Source organism: Pecten maximus, chromosome 1, assembly GCF_902652985.1.
Source record: "Pecten maximus chromosome 1, xPecMax1.1, whole genome shotgun sequence".
Lineage (NCBI taxonomy): Eukaryota > Metazoa > Mollusca > Bivalvia > Pectinida > Pectinidae > Pecten > Pecten maximus.
Genome location: NC_047015.1, coordinates 20,350,346 through 20,365,901, shown reverse-complemented (window position 1 = coordinate 20,365,901; position 15,556 = coordinate 20,350,346). Strand labels below are relative to the sequence as shown.

The 15,556-nt window shown below is 36.3% G+C and overlaps 1 protein-coding gene across 1 annotated transcript in view; it reads left to right on the top strand.

Annotated features, from left to right (window-relative positions):
* LOC117333381 (thioredoxin domain-containing protein 11-like) overlaps positions 1 to 15,556 on the top strand; it is a gene marked incomplete in the record, with an annotated part of 89,317 nt that overhangs the window by 24,265 nt on the left and 49,496 nt on the right. Inside the window, 5 exon segments of the mRNA XM_033892691.1 lie at positions 139 to 251; positions 808 to 876; positions 1,166 to 1,297; positions 3,749 to 4,510; positions 6,973 to 7,021. Coding sequence (XP_033748582.1) covers positions 139 to 251; positions 808 to 876; positions 1,166 to 1,297; positions 3,749 to 4,510; positions 6,973 to 7,021 — 1,125 coding nt within the window.

Genomic DNA, 15,556 nt, shown 5'->3' with positions numbered 1-15,556 from the left:
TTGTATACCAATGTTTTACTACCATCATTCCAGTACTACAAATCGGAAATAAACTCTGGAAATAAAGTTAATTTTTTCATGGTCCATTGATGTTTGTTATAAGCCATGTTGACTATGTGGATTGTATTTTATTTACAGATTTTAATCAGCCAGTCCGTACAGCCATCGTCACTCAGCCGAGTCTTGCAAGTCTCTTAGGTTTACACACTACCAAAAGTTTGATTTTACACAGACTGACAAATACATCATTAGTAAGTCTGACAAATACATCATTAGTAAGTCTGACAAATACATCATTAGTAAGTCTGACAAATACATCATTAGTAAGTCTGACAAATACATCATTAGTAAGTCTGACAAATACATCATTAGTAAGTCTGACAAATACATCATTAGTAAGTCTGACAAATATCTTGCCTTTCCTTTAGGCTGTGATAGAGAAATCTCCAACCCAAAGGATGATGTTCTAGGTTGTCTAAAACAAGGCTCTCTCTACAGAGATATCTTGATATTTTTTAAACTTGTTTTGCTTCTTTCCAATTGTTTAACAGGATAATACTGCTGGTAAGATGTGAGGGAATAATGTATTATTAAACATTCATAACAATTTGCTGTGTAGTTTGATCAATGTTCCAACATGACAAATATAAGAAGGAAAATCAAGTGATGGAATTGTGTAGAACTTTCACTAGAAACAATTTGTCCTATGGCTCTGATATGTCCTATGGCTGAGATATGTAGATCATTTAAGATTGGTTATATATATATATATATCAGTACATAAAATGTTGTTCATTTTCATTTCAGCTCTATCCTCAAAGCAACAATTTTACTTATGAATACATAACACATTGGATTGGACTTTACAAACAACAGGTTTGTAAATTAAGGAATGTACAATGTAAATCATATAATATAGCTATGCTCTGAATAAGTACCCTTGGTCACACACCTTTCCTGTACATTTTATCTACGATACGGTACCAATTTGTCTCCTACCTTCCCACTATCCTATACTGATTCCCATACTTTTATAATTGGCTTGGCCCTTAATTTTAAATGTAGACATTGCATGAAAACAAAAAAGATATCAATATGTTTTAATGTCGTGGCACAGTGTGGTATATTTAGATTATTCTTGCCAGTATCAATCGGTCTTTTTCAGACTGTGGTGCAGTGGTTGTCTCCCCCTGGACATAAAACGCAGCATTTGTCTTCAGCCATAAACATGGGACCAGCCATGTTAGTGTTTACCCCTGTAAATCAGCTACATACAGACAGATATTACTACAACATGGTCAGTTCTAGCTTTATCTCATAATCATTAAAACTATTCAGACTGTGTGACTTGGAAAAGGTTATTTCCTAAAGTTGTAGATTGATGTCGTCCATATAATTATCAGTGAGTAAGTGATACTATGCCTGATAACCATGTTTCTGCTTATGAAATATCAGTGTGTTTGATAAGGTAGAATCAGATGTCCAAGACCTGGACATATTACATCAAAATAAAGGGGATTTTATTTGAACTTTTATTTTCTGGTGACTGAATGATGGAGGTGGTGTAGGGATGCTCATTTGCCTGATGCCAAAACTTGCCTGTGTTTTAGGCCAAACAAAATTAATGTCTTGTTTCTCAGGCACATTTTTCCAAAAAAGGATGAGGGAGGGAGGCTTTTTTTTTTTTTTTTTTACTACCTAAAAATGTGATGAGGGAGGGACTTTTTTATTTTTTTCTCTCAGTCACATAATGATACATATACATGAACCATGTGATTTGAAATTGTGTCAATTGTTAAATGCATAAAATGAATAAAGAAATCTTAATTTTAAACTATTGTCTTTATTTTCTGGTATTAAACTTGCAATTTAAATTGAAAAACAATTGAAATACAATTTTATGTTCAATGTTCACCAGATGTACACAAGTGATCAGGAACTCCCTATGTTTTAAGATTTGGTTCTTACATAATGTCCAAACAGTTTTGTTGCTTCGTTTACCTTCAAAGACATCGATCATTACTTTATCAAAAACATCAGCTTTCCGTTAGCCGATCGCGGCCGACACATCATGATCCGTGAATTTTGGCGGAAACGACCAGTCGTCGGGACCAAGCGATCCATCGCGCAGACCCTTGTAAAGTTCGCCAAACGAACAAGTGTCGCTATAATTCGATATGATTGTCCAGGGTAAAATAACACTGCCAGAAAAAGATATTTGAATGGAAATCATTGCTACCATGTGCAATTTATTTTTCGGCGCGGACGTTTTTATTTTTTTGATTTCAATAAAAAGTGAGTGGTGCGGGGGTTCATATTGGATGCGGGCGGGCCTGAGAAACAAGAAATTAATTTTATTTGGCCTTAGTCACTTATTCCTTAAGGGATTTTAGTGAAATTTCACCCACTTATAAAGTACAGTGGACTCTGCCTAATCTGGACACCTTTGGGACCACATAATAAAGCCGGTTTGTAGAGAGTTCCGGATTGTAGAGATTCTACTTTTATATTGTTGTTGAATGCAAAAAATGAATGAAAGATATATCATAAAGTAGATGTCATTGTGCATTATTCATGCATATACAAACTTTGAATTTACTAATTTAATTCAACACTGGCAATAAGACACTATGTAAACGTTACATCGGTTGTAAACAATCACTGATTGTTGTTTGTTTTAAGAGGCCTTCCACTGAGTCCAAATAATCAACTGATCTGACACTTTCTACAAGTGCAGATTCCCAATCTGAGGAATTATCCTCAATTTCTAATTGGTCCTTAATGTTGGCGGCTGTGGCGAGATCCATGTTTGTTAATAAAACAAACAGATTAATACAAAAGGTATGTCGTCATCATCATCTCCAACTTCCTCATCCGGGTACGTTCGTGTAGAGAGGTCCGCAAAGGGGAAGCCAGCCAGCATGAAACATTTCTTAATTACGATAAATTTACAAACGCGTAACATTATGGGTATCAATTAACAAAAATGCATTCTTTATTGTACGTAAAAACTGTTTAGGTGTTAATCCTGCCGTAGCCACCTGTGGACAATTACGGTAAATGGTCAATTGATAATAAACCTGTGCGGCAATTACAACTGTATAAACACTCGTTGGGAGCCCCTAAAGCCACCGCTACCAGGGAAACATTAATGGGACTGGTGCCGGTTTATACAGAGTAGATTTACTAGTAAACAGAAGGAATGGGGCCAGAATATATGGCCGGATTACAGAATCGACAGAGTCAGGATTATGCAGAGTTTATTTACTATAAATAAAGAAGGGAATTTTTGGGACCAAATTATTTGGCCGGTTTTGGCAAATATCCAGATTGGACAGAGTCCGGTTTAGACAGAGTATACACTGTACTGTTAAATCTCCAAAGAATTGGAGTTTCACGGAGATGATTTCGAAGAAAAAGGTCAATATTTTAATTTAAGAAAATCTTTGTAAGCACTCTAGACTTGTGATTAATATTTTAATTTAAGAAACTCTTTGCAAGCACTCTAGACTTGTGATTTCATTTCTTGATGAATTTGAATAAAAGTTGATAAAATTTCAGGATGATTCTAACTTTAGTGTTTTGACGTTTTAAATCATGCTTCACACACTTGGCCATCTTTTATTGAGCATCATTCAAGGTTGAATTGTGAAGAGATTTGTATTAATTGTGTTAAGTTCTGAAAATTAGTTTTTGATAAATGCTCTTAATTAAATGGATTAAAAGTAAAAATTAATTTCTTTTCCAGGTACGTGAGATTGCTTTACATTACCTGAACTGTAATAATAGCTTTTTCATACGGGATGCTGTCGAACTAAGCATACGTCGTCGGGTGGAAAGTTTGGAGGGACACCTACAACAGACGGACCAATGTCTTCACAAACAAGTGTATAAAAACACACTATATATGCCCCCTACTAATGATAAAAACTGCTGTATTTCCTTGGTGACTAGTCATGATAAAGAATATAGTCAAGCTGACTCTTGGACAGTGTGTGAATACTGTAAACATGTCAAAGCAACGCCTTTCCTGGAGGAGAGGTCACATCTGTGTATGTTAGACACACCCACAAGTCTTTCAGCTGGAGCCATGTTCAGCGGTCTTGCCAATTCTTTACCCCAGTGTCTAAATACTGTCCAAGACTATAACACCAATGAGTACCGGACTTTGTGTTGTAAAGAGTGTAGCTATAATGTGCTATCCAATGACAAATGTTCGTCTAGAAAAACAACAGACCCTTTTATAACCAAAAGTAATCAGATTTTTCAAAACCGCAAATGCAAAAAGCTAAAATTGCAGGAAGAACAAAATTTGACATCACCTTTTGATTTCGTAAAAGATTTCAGTCGCTTTGATGTGGAGAAGGTGAATGGATTATACTGCAGGAGTAACAGAACATTGAATTTACATGTGATTGATTTAAAACACCACTCTGTGTTCCTGGAGAGATTAGTACCTGGCTATCAAATTGATGTCAACACACCAGCTGTGGTGATTGTGGATAAAAAGGTAAGGACATTGTGTTTCTCTGTAGATAAAAAGGTAAGGACATTGTGTTTCCCTGTGGATAAAAAGGTAAGGACATTGTGTTTCCCTGTGGATAAAAAGGTAAGGACTTTGTGTTTCCCTGTGGATAAAAAGGTAAGGATATTGTGTTTCTCTGTAGATAAAAAGGTAAGGACATTGTGTTTCTCTGTAGATAAAAAGGTAAGGACATTGTGTTTCCCTGTGGATAAAAAGGTAAGGACATTGTGTTTCCCTGTGGATAAAAAGGTAAGGACATTGTGTTTCTCTGTAGATAAAAAGGTAAGGACATTGTGTTTCCTTGTGGATAAAAAGGTAAGGACATTGTGTTTCTCTGTAGATAAAAAGGTAAGGACATTGTGTTTCCCTGTGGATAAAAAGGTCAGGACATTGTGTTTCCCTGTGGATAAAAAGGTAAGGACATTGTGTTTCCCTGTGGATAAAAAGGTAAGGACATTGTGTTTCCCTGTGGATAAAAAGGTAAGGACATTGTGCTTACCTGTTGATAAGAAGGTAAGGACATTGTGTTTCCTTGTGGATAAAAAGGTAAGGATATTGTGTTTCCCTGTGGATAAAAAGGTAAGGACATTGTGTTTCTCTGTAGATAAAAAGGTAAGGACATTGTGTTTCTCTGTAGATAAAAAGGTAAGGACATTGTGTTTCTCTGTAGATAAAAAGGTAAGGACATTGTGTTTCTCTGTAGATAAAAAGGTAAGGACATTGTGTTTCTCTGTAGATAAAAAGGTAAGGACATTGTGTTTCCCTGTGGATAAAAAGGTAAGGACATTGTGTTTCTCTGTAGATAAAAAGGTAAGGACATTGTGTTTCCTTGTGGATAAAAAGGTAAGGACATTGTGTTTCTCTGTAGATAAAAAGGTAAGGACATTGTGTTTCCCTGTGGATAAAAAGGTCAGGACATTGTGTTTCCCTGTGGATAAAAAGGTAAGGACATTGTGTTTCCCTGTGGATAAAAAGGTAAGGACATTGTGTTTCCCTGTGGATAAAAAGGTAAGGACATTGTGCTTACCTGTTGATAAGAAGGTAAGGACATTGTGTTTCCTTGTGGATAAAAAGGTAAGGATATTGTGTTTCCCTGTGGATAAAAAGGTAAGGACATTGTGTTTCTCTGTAGATAAAAAGGTAAGGACATTGTGTTTCTCTGTAGATAAAAAGGTAAGGACATTGTGTTTCTCTGTAGATAAAAAGGTAAGGACATTGTGTTTCTCTGTAGATAAAAAGGTAAGGATATTGTGTTTCTCTGTAGATAAAAAGGTAAGGACATTGTGTTTCTCTGTAGATAAAAAGGTAAGGACATTGTGTTTCTCTGTAGATAAAAAGGTAAGGACATTGTGTTTCTCTGTAGATAAAAAGGTAAGGACATTGTGTTTCTCTGTGGATAAAAAGGTAAGGACATTGTGTTTCTCTGTAGATAAAAAGGTAAGGACATTGTGTTTCTCTGTGGATAAAAAGCTAAGGACATTGTGTTTCTCTGTGGCTAAAATCTCACTTGTTCTTCACTATGAGAAAAGGTAGACTTGTCAGTGTGCTTCAGGATTCATTCTTTATATGTCATGAAATACTGTATGTTTATGGATCTGTTGGGGTATAGACAAGGTTATATAGTCCACTTTGTTATTTATGTATAATTGTAATTAACATTACCATTTGATCTGTGCTGTAGTTAATTAACATTTGATAAATTAGTACTAGTATTTCAAAAAAGGAAATTACCGAAAGTAAAAAAAGTAAAGACAAATATGAAAGCACCTAGTACACTTCAATAAATATCTGCTTCACTTTATTTCTAGCTGGTTTGCTTTAAATTTTTTAAATTTCGAAACTAAAATCTATTTTCCTTGGTAAGGTATTTTTGTTTACAGAAGTTATTCCCCCTGTTGTATTCACTGTGATGGAGGGGGCTTTGTTGTAAGAGTAGTTCCCCCTACCTCATACTATACACCAATGAAACATGTCACCATCCTTTGCACTTTAAGTTTTAATGATCAGAAGTCACTGCAAGAAACAAAGTATTTTTAGACGTATTTATGTGAAATATTTTAGCATTTTAGGCTTATTGGCAAAAACTATAACAAAGCTGGTGACTCCCAGTGGAATAGGTACAGTTGTTTTTGCCCAATTGTTCACATTTCATTCTGTCTCTGAAGTATGTACATGTCACATAATGCAGGTTTTAAAAGCAAAATATGTAGCATTAAGTGAGTGTAATCACGTTGTTATTTTCACTAGGTTTACATGCACTATACATTGTACCTTCCAGGGGGGATGTCAGCTGAATTCATTATAACTTTTTTATCTACATAAGAATAAATTCTAACATTATTATACCCTGAAGACGAATAAACAACTAATGAAAATGTAATAGTGTGTACTTAATTGAGGTTTGCTTGTCTTTTTATTGATCACTTTTTTCTTTTCTTTCCATTTAGAATGAAGCGCAATTTGTTCTCGAGGAAACATTTAACAAGAAAAATTTAGGTAAGATGCAATTAGTTTAATAATGAATAATTTACAGTTTTCTCATCTTCTCAAATTATTCAGCCAACTGAGATTGTCTTATAATTGTGCATTTATAGTAAAAAAAACAGTGAAAAAAAAGCTGTAGTGAGGATGTAAATTTATTTTGAAGAAAGGGTAAACATTATCTAGGGGCCAAGGGATGAGATGGTGAGGATCTGAATGTATACAGACACCTCAAGGCTTCCATACATGTTCTATCTGAGTGTCTATACACACTGCACTGATTACTGTAACTTTGGAACTGGGCTTCCATAGATTTATGAATGTACGTGTAGGTTAAACTCATGATACAAGCTACATAATGTCATATACAATAAATAGAGGATATTAAATGGTTTCCCATTTAATATAACATATATTTCACGAGTATGACAGAATATCAATATTTTCACGAGTATGAAGCACGAGTGAAAAATATCGAAATAATCTGTTATACAAGTGAAATATATATGTTATTAAACTGGAAACCATTCAATTTTCTTTTTATTGCATTTACAGGCTTAAAAACAAAATTAAAAACATCGAAAAATTAATAGTGTCAAAAAGCTCGGGAATCAGTGACATAATTCATGATGTCATGTCTGTGTGACGTTACTCCATGTCAACTTGACGGCACTATTTTGAAAGGACTGACTAGCTAACGTCAAGTGAGTATATGCCCAGAAATACAGCAAAATAACCAATTTATCTTTATATGCTAATGTATTTGGAAAAATCAGCAAGTTTCAATGAGGTGAATACAAAAGTTAGCTCTGATTGGTTTAAAAAACGAAAAAGTTATATTTTCACTGCAAAATCTTATATTTTCACTACTCATCGCTGCAGTGAAAATTTAAGTTTTATTATTTTGATAAATTTCTATATTTCACTGGCAAAAATGCAATAAATATGTATATTCATATATATATAGTCAATATTATGACACTGATACATACAGAACATATGAAATCCAGCATGAAAACAACCTAAATACAATATATTCCTACCTCCAAACTAAGCAGTGGCCAAGGCTGACTAGAGTGCACAGACACCTAGATTGTTTGACCTGATAATAACATGATACAATGATAATACTTAAAACAGAATAGAGAAAGAGTGAAAGTAGCCTTACGGCAGTCTGTCTTCTGTGTCTGTTTCACATGCCATGATGTAATGAAATTGTATTTCATTGTGTTTCTTATAAATTATTAAATTACATACATTGTAAAGATACTTATCTTGGATAGAAGATAGTGTCATTTGTTGTTAAAATTAGGGAAAAGACGTGTTCTTGTTTCCCGGTAAAATTTGTCAGTTGACTGTGTTGACATTATGACGTCAACTTCCGGTTTGTTTACGTAAGCTATTTTTAGCATCAGTGAGTGCTTTGAGTGCAAACTTTGAGTGTGAGTGTTATATGTAAAATGATTAAAAGTTAAATGTAAACTTCGATATATCAAATGCAAATAAAGTTTGTATCTATCGTGTCTCTATGGATGCACGTGAATAACAAGTTCCGGACTATAAAAGCCGGTGAACCGGAATATTTGAGGATTCGAGATTCCAGCATCGAAGACAGCAGTAGACAGTCCAAGAGAGGTAACTCTTGTTTGTGGTTGGGTAATCCGGGGAGATTTTATAACCCTTGTTTATTGCGTAATGCAATAACAAGGAAAATAATTATGTAGGCTAGGGTTTTTCTTAAATATTGTTTTTATAACCTTGTTTATTGCGAAATGCAATAACTGGGAAAGTAACTTTGTAAATGTGCTAGTCGCGTAAAACTATTTGGATTTTATAACCTCGTTTATTGCGAAATGCAATAACTGGGAAAATAATTGTGAATTAGTATTTTAGATAAAACTATCTTTGTATATAACTCTGTTTATCACGGAATGTGATAACAGGGAAACTAATTGTTGCTAAGGGTAGATAAATATTTGTATACCCTGTGCACGTCTCGAATGAGATGGTCAGGAAAATAACTGCTTTGTAGGGATTTTTGTAATTAAGCTTTAAGCGTATTACGGGTCGGGATAAACGGATGTATAGTGTTATAGGATTTTTGTAGTTGTAGAGCTGCTGGAGTCTGATACTTTTTGACTTTATATGGTCCATGCTCTATTTATTGTATGCTAAATTATTCTTGTATATTGTACATGCAATAGGCTTTTTATGTAAGTGTATGTACGCATTTGTATTTGTTTTGTCAAATATAATAAAATACATCCTCGAAATTTATATTGGTCTCATATCATCATTCTGGTACAAGCTAGGATATTTTAAGTGTGTTCACACGCACGCATTCTTTACAATTGGTGGCAGCGGAAACTTTTTTCATATCTTTCTGAATATTTCGGTATAAATTTTTGATTTTCAAAATTACTGTAGGATATTATTCAGAAATTGTTTGAAATTTTTGGAAACGTCTTTTTATTATTGTTAGAGTTTTGCGTACCAGAATTAGTATAGTTTCATAATTAGATATAGAGGATGTATCTTAGGAGTAGGAAACTGCAATCTCCTAGTTATGAAAGGAGGGGAAATGTGGCTAGGCCACAGAGAGCACTTGATTCCAATTCTCCATGCCGTGGTACATGTACGTCTCCAATACCGAGCATCATGGGAGTAAATGATACGACGGAAAGCGAGGGTACAGATGTAACTGGAACTCCAAGAAATAATACGACTTCGGGAGAAGAGAGAGCGGAGAATCACGGAACATGGAATTACCAAGATCCACAGAATACACATGACAGCGCTGACAGAGGTACTAGGGATAATTTCCGAAATGGAAATACCCAACAGAATGAAGCAAATTTTCGCAATGGAAATACGGATAATTTCCGTAATGGAAACATCCAATATACTGGTACAAATTTCCGAAATGGAAATAACCAGTCTGTAGATTTAAATTTCCGTAATGGAAATCTGGGAAATTTCCGAAATGGAAATAACCAGTCTGTAGATTTAAATTTCCGTACTGGAAATGTGGGAAATTTCCGAAATGGAAATAACCAACCTGTAGATTTAAATTTTCGTAATGGAAATATGGGAAATTTCCGAAATGGAAATAACCAACCTGTAGATTTAAATTTCCGTAATGGAAATATGGGAAATTTCCGAAATGGAAATAACCAACCTGTAGATAAAAATTTCCGAAATGGAAATAACCGCCCTATAGATTCAGATTTCCGTAATGGAAGTATGAATGATTTCTATCAAGAGAATATGGGAGGTCAAGGACACAATAGTTCAAGTTTACACTACCCAGAGGTTTGCGATGGACCAGACTTCCGTAGATCACATGGAACAGCGCATGAATTCCAAGGAGGAAACCCAGAGTACGAGTTATATAGAAACCCGCATCAAATGGACAGATATCAAGATATGTCTGGAAATGCACCACAGTACAGGTCGGAATCGTACAGGAGAAATCACGTAACTAATAACACACAGTCCTATCATCTCGGCAACTATTCTATTAGTAACCGGGACATGGATGGACAAATCGCCTTCAGGACTTCATCAACCTCATGCAGAAGTGGGAAGGAACCAGATACAAAACTTCCTTTTTTCAATGGCAAGGGAGACTGGCAAGCATTCATCGTGACTTTCAACCTGGTAGCGGCAAGATTTGGATGGGATGAATACAGACAATGCGAAGAATTGTTATTTTGCCTGAGGGACGAGGCACTTACATTTGCAACAAGATTACCTGCATACACGAGGGCAGACCTTAATCAATTCTGTAAGGAAATGGATCGTCGTTTTGGTGATAATGTACTACCGGAAACGCATCGTTGTAACTTACAAAACGCCCGTATGAGGAACGAGGAATCCTTGGCAACATACTCATCCAGAATCGAAAATATGGTCAGGAAGGCCTATCCAGGAATAAATCGCGGACTTTATGACAATCTGTGTGTGGAATACATGCTAAACGGGATCTCTGACGCCAGCGTGTCGTATGACGTTCTAACAAAACGACCGAGGAATTTAGAAGAAGCAATTAATTTATTAACTTGGCACTTTTCCTGCAAGTCTTCGGTAAAAAAGAACGGTCACGTGAGAGAGGTGTCACTCACAACAAACGAGGAAGAATGCTTGGACGTCAGAAGAATGGGACAAAACAAATATGTCACAGAAGAAAGACTTCAACAATTTGGAAGAGATTTGTCTACACAAATTTCCAAGGACATAAAAATGGTGATCTCAGAGGAAATAGACACTAAAGTGACCAAGAATATCAAAAAGATGATTTCAGAGGAATCTAACACTCGCCAAAGGTACAACAACTACAACTCAAATGCAAATCAGGGCAAGATTGTATGCTTTGGGTGCAACAAGGAGGGACACTTCCGGAAGGATTGTCCGTTTCAGAAGGACAAAGGAAAAGATCACATGGATCGTAAAATGTCCGAGAAAAACAAGTCGTTAAACTAGGGAGGACTGTGTCTGACGGCCAAGGTACAGTCCGTGAAATAAAAGAAGATACCAAGGGAATTAAACAGACGAGGGGAACTGAAGGAACAGAAGCTAGAGATGGAAAGAAAGGAGAAGGACGAAGGACCAAAAATGACGAGTGTGAGCGAGGACCGAAGGAAGGAAGACAAGGAGCGCCTGATGAAAGAGAACGTTCATTTCAATAAATTAAAGCCTTGTATACTTTCTTCATACCCGAAATGGGCAGAAAGTAAAATGAACCTTGTTGTATAATTTCAGATGTTCAAGTGTAACACTTGCGACTTCATGGCCAAAACCAAGAAGGCAGCGGTGCTGCATTACCTAATCAAACATACTCCAAAGGAGAATGTGCCATATAGCTGTGGCTTGTGCGGGTACGTAGCTTTGACATTACAACAGCTACGGAACCATACTAAGGGATACCAGTACCACTTACGTTTGGTAGAGAATGGGCCGTTCACTAAGGCGAAAGATGAAGATTACTTCCAGAAAAGCAAGAAGCCTTACGACGTTAAAGTAGGAGTTGAGGTACAGTACTTAGCAGTGGACACGAAGAGTGAAAGTGGAGGATGCACGGAGAAAGGGGAACTGAAGGAACAGAAGCTAGAGATGGAAAGAAAGGAGAAGGACGAAGGACCAAAAATGACGAGTGTGAGCGAGGACCGAAGGAAGGAAGACAAGGAGCGCCTGATGAAAGAGACAGACAAACTCATGGACGATGTATTGGACCTGTGCGATGAAGAGGAAGAGATAATGAAAGTTAGGGAAGAGAATGTGAGACTTGGGCAGTATATTGAGAGGTTGGAGAAAAAGTTAGAGAAGGGTGATAGGAAGCGTAAAAGTGGGAATTTTGGATTGTATGGGTTTGAGGAGATGTGGGAGGATGGAAGGGAGAATGTAAAGAGAATGAAGAGTGTAGTGATTAAAAAGTAGACTATTGGGTGGTGGAAATAAAATTAGTAGTATCAGTATAGATACATGTGCATTATGTTAAATAGAAAGTTCCATATATATTAAATATGAAGTCTTATGAAGAGATAAATATGCAAAGCATATCAATTTGTGATAAAATTCACTAAAGTAACGAATTATATGATATTGTTGTACATTATATTGTTATGTTATACTTACATACTTTGACAGTTATTTTGTTCATAGTGTACATTTCGGGGACGAAATGTCGTCCAAAAGGGGGACATTATGACGTCAACTTCCGGTTTGTTTACGTAAGCTATTTTTAGCATCAGTGAGTGCTTTGAGTGCAAACTTTGAGTGTGAGTGTTATATGTAAAATGATTAAAAGTTAAATGTAAACTTCGATATATCAAATGCAAATAAAGTTTGTATCTATCGTGTCTCTATGGATGCACGTGAATAACAAGTTCCGGACTATAAAAGCCGGTGAACCGGAATATTTGAGGATTCGAGATTCCAGCATCGAAGACAGCAGTAGACAGTCCAAGAGAGGTAACTCTTGTTTGTGGTTGGGTAATCCGGGGAGATTTTATAACCCTTGTTTATTGCGTAATGCAATAACAAGGAAAATAATTATGTAGGCTAGGGTTTTTCTTAAATATTGTTTTTATAACCTTGTTTATTGCGAAATGCAATAACTGGGAAAGTAACTTTGTAAATGTGCTAGTCGCGTAAAACTATTTGGATTTTATAACCTCGTTTATTGCGAAATGCAATAACTGGGAAAATAATTGTGAATTAGTATTTTAGATAAAACTATCTTTGTATATAACTCTGTTTATCACGGAATGTGATAACAGGGAAACTAATTGTTGCTAAGGGTAGATAAATATTTGTATACCCTGTGCACGTCTCGAATGAGATGGTCAGGAAAATAACTGCTTTGTAGGGATTTTTGTAATTAAGCTTTAAGCGTATTACGGGTCGGGATAAACGGATGTATAGTGTTATAGGATTTTTGTAGTTGTAGAGCTGCTGGAGTCTGATACTTTTTGACTTTATATGGTCCATGCTCTATTTATTGTATGCTAAATTATTCTTGTATATTGTACATGCAATAGGCTTTTTATGTAAGTGTATGTACGCATTTGTATTTGTTTTGTCAAATATAATAAAATACATCCTCGAAATTTATATTGGTCTCATATCATCATTCTGGTACAAGCTAGGATATTTTAAGTGTGTTCACACGCACGCATTCTTTACACATGATAAGATAAACCCATATTGGGTACACAAGCTAGAAACACAATGTCTGTTGCTGTAAACCCCTTGCGTTTCTACCTGTGACCCATTTCCACCCAGTGATACCAAACTTTTAAGGTTACTTTTCCAAGGTATGATAAAGTTATAAGATATAGGTTACAAAATAACTCATTACAACACATTACACAAATAAAATATATCAACCAAACTATACATGATACAGTGACACTGAGGCTACCTTCCTAAGAAAGGGGTATACTTTGACAACCATTACGAATGCATGTATGTCACTGACAGGTTGTCTGTTCTAATGACGGCTAGGTAGTCTTCCAACAGTGTTTGAACCTTTGATTGGGCAAGTCTTCAGTCTGTACGGTTGAAGAGGTAACACCCGAACACATAAATCCCACACAATCATTAAAACTACCTTTTCTATGATTGCGTAGTTCTTCTCTCTTGGAAAAAGTTTTCTGCTGACATATGTAATGAGCATTTTTCTCCATCCTTCTTGAGCTGCAATAGCACAGTGCCCAACCTGGTTTCTGGTGTGTCTGTTAGAAGAATGAACTCCTAGCCAAAAACCTGGCTTGCAATTGGCTGTCAACATTGTCCTGAATATAAAAAAATGCTCTTTCATGCACATCACTCTGTGCAAACCACCTGATTCAAACTTCCTTTCTTCATTGGGTCTGTCAGAGGGATAGTGTTTGAAGTGATTGCTGTGAAGTTCAGTATAAATTATTTGTAGAACACAGCTAATCCTAAAAATGACCTCATTATTAGTCTGTACTTTCCCACGGCAGCCTTCCATCTCCGACAGTGTCCAAGACAAGATAAACTTGAAATTCTTCCCCTCAGTTGTCTGTGACTCTGTAAATTCATAAGAAATGGCTACATCTTTACCATGTTACTTTCCCCTTTCACAGGGAAGAGATTCAAGCCTGTTAGGAAAATTGATTTCTTTATGAAAGTCCTTCATGTCTGATAGCAATCATGACAGACGCAAGAACTCCTACGGCCGTCCCGGCCACATTTCCTTCTGCCTCCATCAACCTTCTTTAACAGGTTGATGTGCAAGGTCTTGTTTTTTCCATCAATGTTTTCATCGTAATCTTAAGGTCTTACCTTCTCTACAACTTAAGGGCTATGCCAATGCATCAACACTTTGTTCGCTTTTGTTATTAGAGTTGATTCCCTTTAATTGACCTAACCTTAAGCTGGTCGAAGTTCCTTCTCTGAACACATTAGCCTCCTTCAAATCCTCAATGGCAACCTAACAGGTTTCCTCCATCCTCATTCTCAGATCCCTCACATACTGTCTAAGTTGTCTAGATGTCTTCGTCTGGTAACTGATCCTTGGGGTATCTGAGGTTCATCATAGGACCACTATTCCGTATAGCAACCAGTGAACAGTGTTGAGGTATCTGTCCCATTCCTTGGACTTCTTATAGCTGTCGTCTTTCTCAGCCTCTGTTTCAGTATGTCATGGAAACATTCCACAAAACAATTACATTGAGGATGGTATGGAGTTGTAGTCAGCTAGCGGATCGACAATGACCTGCTCACTTCCTTCATTAGACATATACTTCATCAGACATATACCTGTATTTAGCTCCTTGATCTTTCAACATCTCCCTTGGCACCCAAACAGCTGAAGATAGCCACTAGTGCCTAGCAACTCTTTCTGCCTCGCTTCCTTTGACGGCCACTACGTCTGGATATCTGTAGTTGCATAGTCCACCATAGTTAAATGGACGTTCGACTTATGAGGGTTCACACCAAAGTGTATGCCTATTAATTTACTGGCAGGTATAGAGCATCTATATTTCTTTGCCCAATTTTTATGAGGACTACCCTGGGTATATG